Raw genomic sequence first — 15,000 nt, forward strand, 5'->3', positions numbered from 1 at the left:
ATACACACACACACATACACACACACATATGATGCGGTGAATGAATTGTCGTCGGGATTACAGAAAAATGAAAATAAAACTGACATGCCATTTTAACAGAAATATTTACCAAAATTACACAAAAATATCTTGAAATACTCAAGAGTAAATTTATTCAATAAAATCGCCAATGGCTTCAACCACATGACTTCAGAATCTCCTGCAACTCTTCTGGATGGTCTCCTTGTTTAAGTTGGTGAATGCTGTCCTAATCCTTGCCTGCCTTCAGTTCATCTTTGGTGTTACAAGGAGTTTTGTTGGTCTCTTACGCGTCTGCACCCTACACATAATAATCAAGGGGGGTTTCAGTCTGGGGAATTAGGTGGCCAGAGTTTAGAGGTGATGTGGTTGCAGAAATTATCTGATAGCCATCACTGGGTTCTCCTACATGTGTGGCATGGTGCAGAGTCCTGTTGCCAGACATAGGTTCTTCCAGCAGCCACCTTCTTGACCCAGGGCAGCACTACCTCCTCCGGGCACTTGATGTAGGCCTCTGTGTTGAGTGTGCGGCCGTGTGGGAAAATGAATGGAGGTTTAATGTTGCTATCACATGTGATCACTCCAAATACCATGATGTTGACTGAACAACATATATATTTGCCTAAAAAGAACTAGTCTACATCATGAGAGATGTCTAAACATAGACTTGGTGGTTTCTTACATATACATGCACAAACATACTTAAATGTATATATACATATCTATATATATATATATATATATATATATATATATATATATATATATATATATATATAGAGAGAGAGAGAGAGAGAGAGAGAGAGAGAGAGAGAGAGAGACATATATGTATGTATGTGTTTATATAAACAAATATGTGCATATATGTGTGAGTGTATGCATATATATATATATATATATATATATATATATATATTAATATATAAAATGGTATGTCTTTTCTACTCCTCTGATGAGATTTTGCCCAATACAATGATTTAATGACTAAATTTATTTCTTTGGGCAAAATTGAAACAGCTGTAAGAAAGTATGTTGAATGTTTGAAGTTAATAAATTATATTAATGCTAGACTGCCATTTTCTGAATTTTAATTTATATATATATATATATAACCAGCACAAACGTACATATGTTTCTATCTAACAAAACTACACACAAGGCTTTGGTTGGCTCAGTACTATATGACACTTGCCCAAGATGCCAGGCATGGTTGTGTGGTAAAATGTTTGCTTCCAGATTAAATGGCCCTGGGCTCAGTTTCACTATGTGGCACCTTGGGTAAGTATTTTCTGCTATGGTCACAGGCCAACCAAAGCCTTGTGTGCGGACTTGGTAGATAGAAACTGAAAGAAGCCTGTTGTATGTTTGTGTTTGTCCCACACCACTCCTTGACAACCAGTGCTGCTGTACTTATATACACATAACATAGCATTTCAGCAAAAGAGACTGATAGAATAAGTGAGCAACTATAAGAACTGGGGGCAATTTGCTTGACTAAGATTCTTCAAGGCAGTGCTTCAGTATAGCTGCAGTTTAATGACTGAAACAATTGAATGATTTAAAGATATAAAAGACACACAGACATGCACATGTGCGCACACACCGAAACACACACACACACACACACAGATATATTGGAGAATAGAAGATTGGAGTGTGTCATGCCATGGGTTTATATGTTTCCTCAAAAAATGAACAGTGTGTTCCAAAACCAGCTCCAACTTTGCAAATGATGCTAAAAAAGCTTGCGTTTCTAGTTTTATTATTCTTTTAATTTTTGATATTCAATGTATCATTTTACAGCAAGACTAAATTTGATACAATCAAATAAATATAGTTTATGCATTATATATGCTTTCAAATATTGAACTATTTTGTCTGTAACTGATCGATCAATACACATGAAGAGGGGCAAACCACTGGTGCATGAATTTTCTATTTTCAATAACATAAAAAGAAGTGGGTGGAGAACTGGACAAGAGTGATAAGAGAGGCAAACTAAAGAAGCAGGTTTCACATAGAAAGCCAGAGTGACAAAGAACAAACAAAATGTCAGTGATACAATGAATGAGAATAAATATATGTGTATATATGTACGCATATAAGTGTGTGTGTGTGTATATATAACATATATACACACATACACACATATGCTCACACACACACACACACACACACACACACACATATATGATGGGCTACTTTCAGTTTTCATCTCTCAAGTCAGTTTGCAAGGCTTTATTCAGCCCAAAGCTATAATAGAAGATAGTTGCCCAAGGTGCCACAAAGTAGGTCAGAACCCATAACTATGTGGTTTGGAAAGAAACTTCTTACTACACAGCCATGTATATATATATATATATATATATATATATATATATATATATATATATATATATATATATATATGTATGTGTACGTGTGTGTTTGTGTGAGTGTGTGTGTGTGTGTGTGTGTGTGTGTGTGTGTGTGTGTGAGAGTGTGTGTGAGTGTGTGTGAGTGTGTGTGTGTGTGTGAGTGAGTGTGTGTGTGTGTGTGTGCTTGTGCGAGCATGTGTGTTTGTGTATATACTGCCTTTTTGCTTTATCACTTGTAATATATGTGCGGGTATATCTTGCTTTTATCAATTCTTCAACTTGCTTCAATCATTTGACTGTGGCCATGCTGGAGCAGCACCTAGGAAGGTCTTATTTGGAAAAATTGAACATACTGTTAATTTTATGAGCCTGGTACCTCTTCAGTTAGTCTGTTTTGCTGAACTGCCACATCATGAGAACACAAACAAATCTGCATCAGTTGTCGAGTAGTATGTGTGTAGTAGGCTTTGAGGAGGCTGAGGTTAGATGAGTGGCTTGTGAAAGCTGTACAGGCCAGATGCTGTCAGTAAGGTGAGAGTTAACCATGAGTACAGCAAAGAATTTGGTGTTCAGGTAGGTGCTCATCAAGGCTCAGTCCTAAGTCCCCTCCTTTACATCACTGTCATCCAGGCCATAACAGAGGAATTCAAGACCAGCAGTCCTTGGGAACTACTATATGCTGATGATCTTGCCCTCATAGCAGACTCCATATCAGAGCTAGAAGAGAAGGGCCTTAAGGTTAACCTAGCAAAGGGCCTTGAGGTTAACTTAGCAAAAACAAAGGTTTTTGTAAGCAAGAAAACAAACAGGACCCTACCTGCTTCAGGTTGATTTGTAGGAAATGTGTAGGCAGGAACTCTATATGGTGCATTAGGTGTAAACAAAAGACACACAAGATGTGCAGTGGATTAATAGGAATGTTATCAGAGAAAGTAGTATTTGTATGTGGAAGATGCACAGGATAAAAACTACAGAGACTCAAGAAATCGATCTCAAATTCTCTGGTGACTCATTAGAGATAGTCGATAATTTCTTATATCTAAGGGAACAAATTAGTAGTGGTGGAGGATGCACAGAGAGTGTGATAGCCAGAATAAGATAGAGGAAATTCAGAACTTTTAGCTCTGTTGGCTACAAAATGTTTCTCTTTTCGAGTGAAAAGTAGGTTATATGATTCATGTATATGGACAACAATTTTACATGGTAGTGAGATGTGGGGCTTGAATTTGGGGGCGGGGGCTAACTGATCATATCAACCCCAGTAATCAACTGGTACTTGTTTTTTCAACCCCAAAAGGAAAAAAAGGAAAAGTTGACTTCAGCAGAATTTGAACTCAGAATGTAAAGACAGATGAATGAAATGCCAGTAAGTATTTTACCCAGCATGCTAATGATTCTACCAGCTTGCACGTGTGTGTGTGTGTGTGTGTGTGTGTGTGTGTACTCTTTAATTATATTATCAGTTTCAACCAGGGACTGTGGTCATGCTGGGGCACTGTCATTAGAAATTATTGTTGCCTGCAGCTGCTACTTTCTTGTTATAAGCATTTGTTTTATGTGTATGATTTTTTTGCATACTCCTTATTGACCAGATCTAAAATCAATTGAATTCCAACTGTGACCACCCTGTCATCTCAAGGAAAATGTCTCAGATTACTTACCTATTGTACTGTTTCCTCATTTAATACAGTAGACTTGCATAAGAGGCAGGTTTGTCTGCTATATCTAGCAAGTCAAGTATATGTATAGCAGCTCCCTCATATCACTGACTTGTATGTACTTAAGCAGTAAACGTAGTTATTGTTTAGCTCCAGATTAGCTCTGACTGAGCCTATCTATAATCACAGTCATTTCATTCATAACTATTCATGTTTTACCAATGTACAAGGAATCCATGACAAATTTGTGCTTACCTAAAACAGTTCTGTATGATTTGAGGGTTACTTGGTTGATATCTGGCTTCTATTACTAGCATTTCAGGTGATCACACAATGGCTTCACATAGTGGCTTCGCATAATGTCTCCTCCATCTAATTAGCTTATGTATATGGCAGTTTAACCACTCAGCACAGATATACTCATAGATATAGTATTTAAATACATATTTAACAGCACTAAACATTAGAATGTATCCATGTTTTCTGGCAGAAAATTTCAGGATTATCATTTCCATGTCTAACCTCATCTGTTGTCATGAATATTGGATAATAGCTGAAAGAGCCTCATCACTGAAATGGGGTTCCTCCTAAGGATCTTTGATGTAATGTTACTCAACAGGGTGCTTAGCTCAAAAAAGTCAAAGTGTCACTCCAGGTGAAGTCACTATTTCTCCACATTGAGAAGTCATAGTTTCAGTGCTGTGAACATATGGTTAGAAAACAGATTCTTCAAGCTGAGCTGTCTGGCAGGAGACCTCAGGGAAGACCTCAAGCAAGATGGTTGAATTACATATATAGTGTCAATTGATTCCTCTTGGGAATCCAGCAGGGAAATGTAATGATGATTGTTTCTGAGAACTCTACCTCCATGACCCTCCCAGAAATAGTGGGCAGAGAAAATGGGTGGACAGATCATTTTCATCGGCATCATTTTTATAACATCCACTTTTCCTTGCTGGCATGGGTCAGACAGAATTTGTTGAAGCATATTGTCTACAGCTGTATACTGTTCCTATTTCCAGCCCTCATCTGCTTCATGGTCACACTTGTTCTCATAGAAGATTAAACATGAAGCATATTGCTTATACAATAATGATGCATGTTTTCAACCATCATGTGATGTCAAGACAAGGCAGCAGAAGCACCCCCACACATATACATGTATATTTATTTATAGAACAGGCTTCATTCGTTTTCCCAACTACCAAATCCACTCACAAGGCTTTGGTCAGCACATAGCTATAGCAGTAAGCCCATCCTCAAGGTGTGACACAGTGAGATTGAACCTGAAACTATGTGGTTGATAAGTATACTTCTTAACCAGACAACCTTGTCTGCAAATAATCATATCATTTAAACTAATTACTGGTATCTATTGATCATTACAAATTTAACTTGTTAACTAGAATATGCTTCATTGATGAGATCCAATAAGACATAAATATGACTGTTTCTGCCAGCACAAATCCATGTCAATCAATGTAGTCTATTTTCCACAAATTTCAATTACCTAGTCTTAGTGGAGTTAGCTCCCTTCTTGTTGTTCATAGATATAAAAAAATTCCCAAGGGGCAATGTTAGTCTACTAATTGCCTAGATATCCTGAACTGACAGAGACGTTGTTATCTGTGTATTTAGTATTCAGAACACTTCCCAGGGGATGATTTTACCTCAGCTCTATGATTAATAGTAAGTGGCATAATTGTTTGTGGGCCAGACAAAAATAAATAAATTGCTATATTTAATTACATTTTTTATCTTTTACTTGTTTAAGCCTTTGAACTGCAACCATGCTGGGGCACCACCTTGAAGGGATTTAGTTGAGCAGATTATTTTCTGTAACTGTGGTATTTATACTATCAGCAGATGTAAACAAACCTGCACCAGTTGCAAAGTGGTGGGGGAGAAACACAGACACAAAGACATACATACTTACATACCTACACACACACACACACACACACACACACACACACACACACACACACACACACACATACACACATACATACATAACACCACACACACACACACACATATATATATAACACCACACACACACACACACATATAGCTGTGTGGGAAGAAGTTTGCTTCCCAACCACATGGCTCGGGGTTCAGTCAGGCAAGTGTCTTCTATAGCCTCAAGCAAACCAAAGCCTTGTGGATGGATTTGGTAGATGGAAACTGAAAGACGCCTGTTGTCTCTGTGTGTGTTTATATATATATATATATATATATATATATATATATATATATATATATATATGTATATGTATGTATTGTTGTATTGTGTTATTAATTTTTAGTGTGTATATATGTGTTTATATATATATATATATGTATATATATATGTATGCATATATGTGTATGTGTGTGTATATATTATATATATATATATATATATATATATATATATGTGTGTCTATATGATATGTAAATGCCAGTACCGCCTGACTTGCTCCTGTACTGGCGGCACATAAAAAGCACAATCCAAATGTGATCGTTGCCAGGCCCCTCCGAACTGGCTCCTGTGCCAGTGGCACGTAAAAAGCACCCACTACACTCTTGAAGTGGTTGACGTTTGGAAGGGCATCCAGCTGTAGAAACATTGCCAGATCAGATTGGAGCCTGGTGCAGTCACTGACTCTCCAGATCTCAGTCAAAACCATCCTACCCATGCCAGCATGGAAAACGGACGTTAAATGATGATGATAATGATGATGTGTTGGTCTTTGTGTCTGTGTTTGTCCACCCGCCACTACTTGACAACCGATGTTGGTGTATTTAGGTTCCTGTAACTTAGCAGTTTGGCAAAAGAGATCAATAGAATAAGTACTAGGCTTAGAATATAAGTCCTGGCCACAGTCAAATAACTGAAACAAGTAAAAGAATAAAAGAATATATATATGTATATGTATGTGTCACTCCTTGTTGTCTTTTTAGGAATATGAAGTTACTAGGAGGAGTGGAATCCCAGTCCCATTGTTCTTGCCCCTTTTTGTCACCTCTTATGCCATGCAGGGAATACGGCAACTGCAGTCTACCGGTCCCCAACACCCAGTCACAGGGGGGAACCAGTAGAATGCAGTATATATGACAGTGATTGAATGGTTAGAGATTGAATGTTTGTTATATGACTGGAGGAGTACCAAAGGACTGGTGCAGTGCCTGTACAGTGCCACTGTACAAGGGTAAAGGGGATAAACTTGAGTGTGGAAATTTTAGAGGTATAAGTCCATTGTGTGTAGTTGGTAAACTGTATGGGAGAATTCTGATTGTAAGGGCAAGGAACCAAGCAGAGAGTGTACTAGGGAAGAAGTAGTGCAGTTTTAGGAATGGAAGGGGTGTGCAGATGAAATATTTAAGGTAAGGTAGCTGTGAGAAGTTTTTGGTGAAAGGGAGGAATGTGCATTGGGCCTTTATGGACCTAGAGAAGGCATATGACCATGTGGATAGGGTTGCCATGAGGCAGGTGTTGCAGTTGTAAGGAGTAGATGGTGGATTGTTGATAGCTGTACAGTGTTTTTATAGAGAATGTAGGATGTGCATTAGGGTGGGTGGTGAAGTAAGTGAGTGGTTTGATGTGAAGGTGTGTTTAAGACAGGGTTGTGTGATGTCTCCATGGCTGTTTAATTTATGATATATGGATGGAGTGGTGAGAGAGGTAAATGCTAGAACACTTGGTAGGGAAGCGCAAATGGTGGGATAAAATGAAGAGAAATGGCAAGTGAGTCAGTTGTTGTTTGCTGATGATACAGCACTGGTGGCAGATTTGAAAGAGCAAGTGAGGAGACTGGTAGTAGAGTTTGGAAGAGTGTGTGAGAGGAGGAAACTGAATGCGAATGTAGCTAAGAGTAAGGTGATGAGATGTTCAAGAGATGGAATGGCTGGTAGGATGGATGTGAGTATAAATGGTGAGATGTTAGAGGAGGTGAGTGTTTTTAAGTATCTTGGATCACGGTGGATGGGAGGTTGGTTGAGGAAGTGGGATATAGAGTGAGGAAATAGAGTAAGATACTTGGAGTTGTGAAAGGTATGCTGAGAGATAAAAGGTTGAGTATGAAAGCTAAAAGAGGTGTGTATGAGGGCGTGACTGTGTTGACAATGTTATATGTTGCAGTCGTGGGGGCTGAGAGACACAGAAAGGAGGTGACTAGATGTGTTTGAGATGAGATGGCTGAGGGCTAAGGTTGGTGTGACACGGATGGAGAGGATGAGGAATGAGGAGGTGTGAAGGTGAGCAGGAATGAGAGAAAAACTAACAACCAAAATGGATAGACGAACGTTGAGGTGGTTTGGCCACATGGAGACGATGGATAAGGAGTGGATTGTAAGGAGGAGGATGAAGGCAGAACCAGAGGCAGACCTCAGTTTGTGTTGATTGATGGAGTGAGGAAAGTTTTGGTGGTTAGAGGTGTTGGAGTGAGAGAGGCAAGCGAGTTTATAAATGATAGGAAAGCTTGAAGAGTATTTGTGGATGGATGAGTGAATTTGATGTCGCTCAATGGGACCTGGAACCAGCATGAGGTGGCAGGGGTATACCAGCACATGCTGTTGGGCCCCACTGCTGATATTGGGGGTTGCGTTCTGTGCCCTGACCCAAGCATGGGATGGGGCTCGCCTCTTTGAGCTGGGAAATGAATAGAATGCCTGGTGTGTGTCTTGTTGTGGCTACCCCCACCTAAAAAAAAAAGAATGGGGAATAGGTCTGGGTATATATATATAATATATGTATGTGTGTTTGTGCTTGTGTTTATTCCTCACACATGAGAACAGGTTTTCATTTGTTACTTAAATGTTACTCCCTGTTACTTAACAGTTTGGCAAAAGAGAATGACAGAATAAGTGCCAGACTTTAAAACTTAGCACTAGTATTGCAGTTGATTTGTTAGACTAAACCTTTCAAGATGGTACCCCATTGTGTTTGCAGTTGATTTGATAGACTAAAGCTTTCAAGATGGTACCCCATTGTGTTTGCCGTCCAATAACTGAAACAAGTAAAAGATCAAAGATTAACAGATAAAAATATACATGCGACACACATGCACATGCGCGCACACACACACATGCACACAACCACAAATACAAACACATTCGAACGCTTACACACGCACACACACATATAGAGAGAGGGGAGAGGGGAGAGGGGGAGGGTAGGAAGAGGAAAGTGTGTGAAGCGGATAAACTGCTGAAAACAGTCAAACACAGAAGCACATGTTCAAAGTATGTGTATTGATCTCTACAGTTCGAATAAAAATTTCCAATTTTAGGCAGACACACGGAGACAGTCTGACATTCGGTGAAGGCGATTTCGACACAAAAATCAGCACGAACACACAGACACACAGAGATCCGTATAAGAATTGGTTAGTGGAGAATTGCCTCCCTTGCAACGGACGTATCTTGTATAAGAATATTCTTTTCTTTCCTACTCTAGGCAAAAAGGCCCGAAATTTGGAGGGAGGGTGCCAGTCGATTAGATCGACCCAGTACAAAACTGATACTTAATTTATCGACCCCAAAAGGATGAAAGGCAAAATCGACCTCAGCGGAATTTGAACTCAGAACGTAAAGACATACCGCTAAGCATTTTGCCCGGCGTGCTAACGTTTCTATCAGCTTGCTGCCTTCTAGTATAGGAATATTTACTAAATTTGAATATATTTTTGACTTAAAGTATTAGATCAATGTTATATATAACGGACAATGACTGCCCCACTATCTGTGAAGAATGAAGGGTGTACTGACTAATTACCTTGCTTGATAAAATAACGATAGTTTTAAACTTTTTAATTATCCAACTTCATGTCAAAGAAGAAGGCATTATATGGTTCTTTTCCATTTCTGGTGATGAGCAGCTTTATCAAGATCCAACAAAAGTGTCTGAGAAGACTCAGTAGAGAAGAATGAGAATTGCTAGTTATTGCATCAAGCACCGAGAAGAACCCCTGTGTCAACTGGTCTTATGGCAGTCAGTTGAAGGAAGAATAAACCGGGAAAGAAAACATCTTAACCTATGTGAACAACTTGCTTCAAGATAGTGGAATGGCAAATGTTGATGAATTAAGGACATAACATGGGAGACCATGATGGATGGCATGCTTGTATGAAATCATTGAGGCATCCAGGAGCATGGCCAGACTAACTAGTAAGCAAGCTCCATAAAACTAGACAACATTACTTCTTTCTCAAGGCCCCTTTACTTGGATCCCCTGATACGTCTTCACCTCTTCATTATCATTCATACAGATCACATGTCTATACCAGTTTTATCTCCACTCTTGCATAGAACAACTGATTCCTTTGATGGTTGATTTCCTCTCAGCTTACCTTTGGTCTGTCTTTCAATGTTTTCTTACAATAGAAATCCAACAAAATATGATTGCTTCCTTTCTGTTGGGTCTCTTTCTAAATCATTTCCTTTAACCTCGTAATAGTTGACTATGATGCAATTACTACAGGAAAACATCTCCCTGTACTATTTAATTGGATGAATTACGAGTGCTATTTCCCCAGATATTTTCACCATCGTAGTAACTGTAACTGATGGTCCTGTTGTTTACCCTGCCTTCATATTTCTAATGGCAACTATGTAACGATCATCCTCAATAGCTGGTTCCCATGTTGGGTCTAACTGGATAGGTTTCCCTGCCTCCTAAACTTTCTCCTCATTCAGCAACCACTCATAATAGCATTTCTAAATTTCTAAAACTTAATTTATGTCTTAACTTATGCTGTGCTGATGATTTCATGGGTGGATGAAACAGTGCTATACATGGCTACCAATGACTAATAGCTTTTAAAATTTTAGGAACTTTATTTTATCTTATGTAAAAAAAAAACAGAAAATTAAAAATTAAGCATTAGAAATTTAAATATACATGTTTTTCAGTTTAACTTCGATTAACCAGGAAAATATTCTCTCTCCTTTAATGATATCACCAGAAACAAACCATGTGTATGTATGTGCATGCATGTGCATGTGTGTGTACATATATATGCACATATATATATACATAAGCTTCTTACCAGGCATATTCAAACCCATAACAAAACCATTCAGTATATTCTCTCATGGAGAAAGTTTCTTGTTGTTGACAGATAAGTGTAAACACACCGAGTCAGCTCACAGTGTCCCACCATTCAGACTGGTGGATGTATGCACTTTTGAAGTGATCTGTCTACACCAAGAAATTTCTATCATGACAAAATACAATGAATGACTTTCTTATGGGTTCAATATGCCTCAAGCATATTTGAACCGATAACAAGTTTGTATTTATACACATCACTGCTTAGCACTGTCATCCCATGTACATACATACATGTCTGTGTGTGTGTGTGTGTGTGTGTGTGTGTGTAATATATGTAATGGGTGACATTATGCCAAAAGATACTAGATACAGACAGATTAGTGTTCAGACCAGATCAAATACCTAAAATCCAACATCAAACAGTGAGAAACAGAATCTAGGCAAACAAGAATTGGCTACAGGCAATGTACCAGTCAAACTAATGGAAGTAAAATCAAATAAAAGATGGACTCGCTGTAGTTAATGGCTCCAAAGCATTTATAAAATAATCATACAGATAGGTAAATAAACATAATTAAGCAGAAAAACCAGGTAAAAATAGGAGAAGTTCATATTCTAATATCACAGAAACATCTACAAAGGATTGCTTTGATACTTCTCTCTCTTTCTTATCTGTGACATTAGTGTATGAACTGTCTGGATATTTGTCTTGACTTTTGTTATGCTGATGGCTCCAAAGAAGGATGAAATAGTACAATGACTAAATATTTTAATGACTTTAGGAACTTCTATTTTATTCAATGTAAAAAAATTTTAATTAAAAATTATGAATTAGAAATTTAAATATACATGTTTTTCAACTTAACTTAGATTAACCTGAAAAAGATTCTCTCCTCCTTAATACCCACCAGAAGCAAACCATGTGTATGTATATGTGTGTGTGTGTGTGTGTGTGTATACGTGTGTGTGTGTGTGTGTCTGTGTGTGTGTCTGTGTGTGTGGTGTTGTTACAGTATGGACTCTCTAGGTATCTACCTATCTATAAAGAACTACTATGAAGGATTTGAACTTTCTGGATATCTACCTGTTTGTGATGAACTGCTATGGTCTTTCCTCTTTCTGGTTTCTACCGGTTTTCTACTTGATTATATTTAAATATGTTCATATCTGCATGAACTGTGGGTAAGTACACCATATTTCAGTTTGCAGCCTAATACCACCATATATATTAAAAGTTTATGAGTCAATACTACTGTGACCTGCTTTGTGTTAGTAATACATTGTTTTCATCTTTTAGTGTTTCTCTACAGACTTTCTATAGAATTTAGAGCTTGCATTGAACTTTGCACGTACACCCAATTTTTCTATCTTTAATTGCATTGTTTACATAGGTATATTCATATACGAAACATCATAACTTTCAGTGCTAGCTCTAGATTCTATAGCAAATCTGCAGAGATAAGCTTACAAATGAAAACAATGCGAAGTTAACACAAAGTAGGACACAGTATTGACTGATAAACCTTTAATATACTTGGTAGTATATTATGGTTGCAAAACGAAATGCAGTGTTCATACCAGCAATTAATATGTACGTACTAATTGAAGGCAGCAATCTGGCAGAATCGTTAGCACCTCGTGTAAAATGTTTAGAGGCATTTTGTTCGTTGTTACATTCTGAGCTCAAATTCTGCCACGGTTGACTTTGCTTTTCATCCCTTTCAGGGTCAATAAAATAAGTATTAGTTGAACACTGGGGTCAATGTAATCGACTTGTCCCCTCCTCCAAACTTGCTGGCTTTGTGCCAAAATTTGAAACCAATATGTATGTACTGATTATCAGGAATGTGTTTAATATGTAAATTAGTCTGTCCAGGAGTGTTACACCACTAAACTTAGTGGCTACTTAAGCAATGTATTCAGGGATTGTTGATGGGTTGGATGTGGTGCTGAAGAAAGAGCAATAATTCTGGAAATATGTATGTAGACACATTAACAATTTTTCTGTCTTTGCATTCATTATTTACATAGATGTATTTGTGTTATGTCTCAAGCTACTGCTATCTAGCACCTTTGGATGATCGCTACTCAACCGCTACACAACTGCTACTCAACACCCTACCATGGCCAGACTACCTCTATCTATATGTCTTGGGGGATCCTACTTCTTTGTCTGGGGGCATCGCCACAACAATTTGTATACAAAATGTTGTAATCTTCTGTTCTGGCTTTAAATTTTATAGAAAACCTGTAGAGCAACATTTAAAAAATGAATATCTGTATGACCATTTCATAAATGCTTTGATAACATTTAACGATTACCTATCTATCTTTTATTATATGTATATGTATGCTTATGTATATATGCATGTATATATATATATGTGTGTGTGTGTGTGTATATGTATATACATATGTATATATACACATATATAGATATATATTTGTGTGTGTGTGTACACACAAGATTTTCTTATTAATCATGTCAAAAATGAGATATGTTAAGAATAAATAAATAAATACTGTGTTTTAGTATTGATATTGTGAAAAACTTACCTAATATTTATGGTGATAAGGTTCTGGAGTTGTCATCTGCCCATGCAAGCTTCTTCAGAGAGCTGTAAGTGCAGCCAAAGTGATGTGAGCCCTGACTGAAGAAATGCTGTGTGTGTAGATTTAAAAAGTTATCTGTAAGAGCACCAATAGCTGGTGAAGATATTTATACGAGTAGAAGGATAGGATTTAATAAGGATATAAATGTAAGGGTCGAGGGATTACACCTAATGACTGGAAGATAACAAAATTTTTAGTTAATATAAATATAACTGAACAAGTTGTTAATAAAAGAAAGCGGTCAACAATATTTTTTGAGGGTACAATTTTTTTTTTTATTTCTTCTGTTATTTATTTATTTTACAAAGTTCCCTTTTGGGATATTTTTTGGCAAGAAATTTTTTATTTCAAACAGTGTTGTATTTTGTTAGAGTCGTGTTTGTTATTTTGTTAATTTTTTTCCAGTTAATAAATATGTATTGCCTTTTTCATTATCTTCTTTTTTTCAATGTGAAAAATAAATAAATAAATAAATAAATAAAAAAAAATAATAGTAATAATAATAATAATAATAATAATAATAATAATAATAATGACTCTTTCTTTATTGGCTACAAAGGCTGTGAATAATAATAAATATGTACATTGTTTGTCATTGAATTTGTGATGAGGTGGATGGAGATCAATGAACAAGATATGAATGTGTGATGAAAAATTCCTGATGAGAGCAGCAGCTTACTGGAATAATAGTAAGAATAACAAAGGGTGTTGGGTTGGCAGAATCGGTAGAGCACTGGACAAACATACCTTGTGCTATTTGGTTAAGTCCCTTTACATTCTGAGTTTAAAACCTGCCCTGGTCGACTTTGCCATTCCTCCTTCCGAGGTCGATAAAATAAGTACCAGATAAAGTACTGGGGTCGTTATAATCGACTAAAACCCTTGAAGGTGGTGCCCCAGCATGGCCACTGTCCAATGACTTAAAACAGTAAAAGAAAAAAAAAGAATAATGTCAATAACTTACTAACTATGCATGTGTTCAATAGCTAACATATTAATTAATGAAATCAACAGGCCACTAATAAAATGCAACAAAATTCTTTTTAAAAATTCAGATATTTGCATAATATAGGAATATATGCTATTTGACATTTGAGTACCTTTCCCATTTGATTAATGACTTAATTCACCATGACATAACAGGAAAATGAAACACAAAGACACTATCAACAGGAAACAACTGTTAAGTAGGTGATGGGAACATATTTTATATTGAACATTAAGAATATGATAAGAATATATATGTATGTATATATATATAATAATAATAAAATTATTGTGTATAGTGCTCAGGTGCACAACAGCTCATCAAAGGTG

General features: G+C 37.0%; 1 protein-coding gene and 1 long non-coding RNA gene across 9 annotated transcripts in view; one reads left to right on the forward strand and one right to left on the reverse strand.

Annotated features, from left to right (window-relative positions):
* LOC128249440 (uncharacterized) overlaps positions 1-15,000 on the forward strand; it is a 349,834-nt gene that overhangs the window by 296,550 nt on the left and 38,284 nt on the right. The window lies entirely within an intron of this gene.
* The window catches only part of LOC106868934 (protocadherin beta-15), a 166,537-nt gene that overhangs the window by 62,559 nt on the left and 88,978 nt on the right, over positions 1-15,000 (reverse strand). For 2 of the 8 annotated variants that reach the window (XR_016244297.1, XR_008265537.2), the window contains exon 3: positions 13,627-13,732. The exons of 2 other annotated variants lie outside the window; for them this stretch is intronic. Coding sequence is in view for 1 of the 6 variants with exons in the window: in XM_052973081.2 (XP_052829041.1) it covers positions 14,468-14,602 (135 nt within the window). In the remaining 5 variants the exon portion in view is untranslated. 4 more of the 8 variants (XR_016244295.1, XR_016244296.1, XR_016244298.1 and 1 more) reach the window with 4 other exon arrangements.

Source organism: Octopus bimaculoides, chromosome 14 (genome assembly GCF_046866305.1).
Source record: "Octopus bimaculoides isolate indiv1 chromosome 14, ASM4686630v1, whole genome shotgun sequence".
Taxonomy (NCBI): Eukaryota; Metazoa; Mollusca; class Cephalopoda; order Octopoda; family Octopodidae; genus Octopus; species Octopus bimaculoides.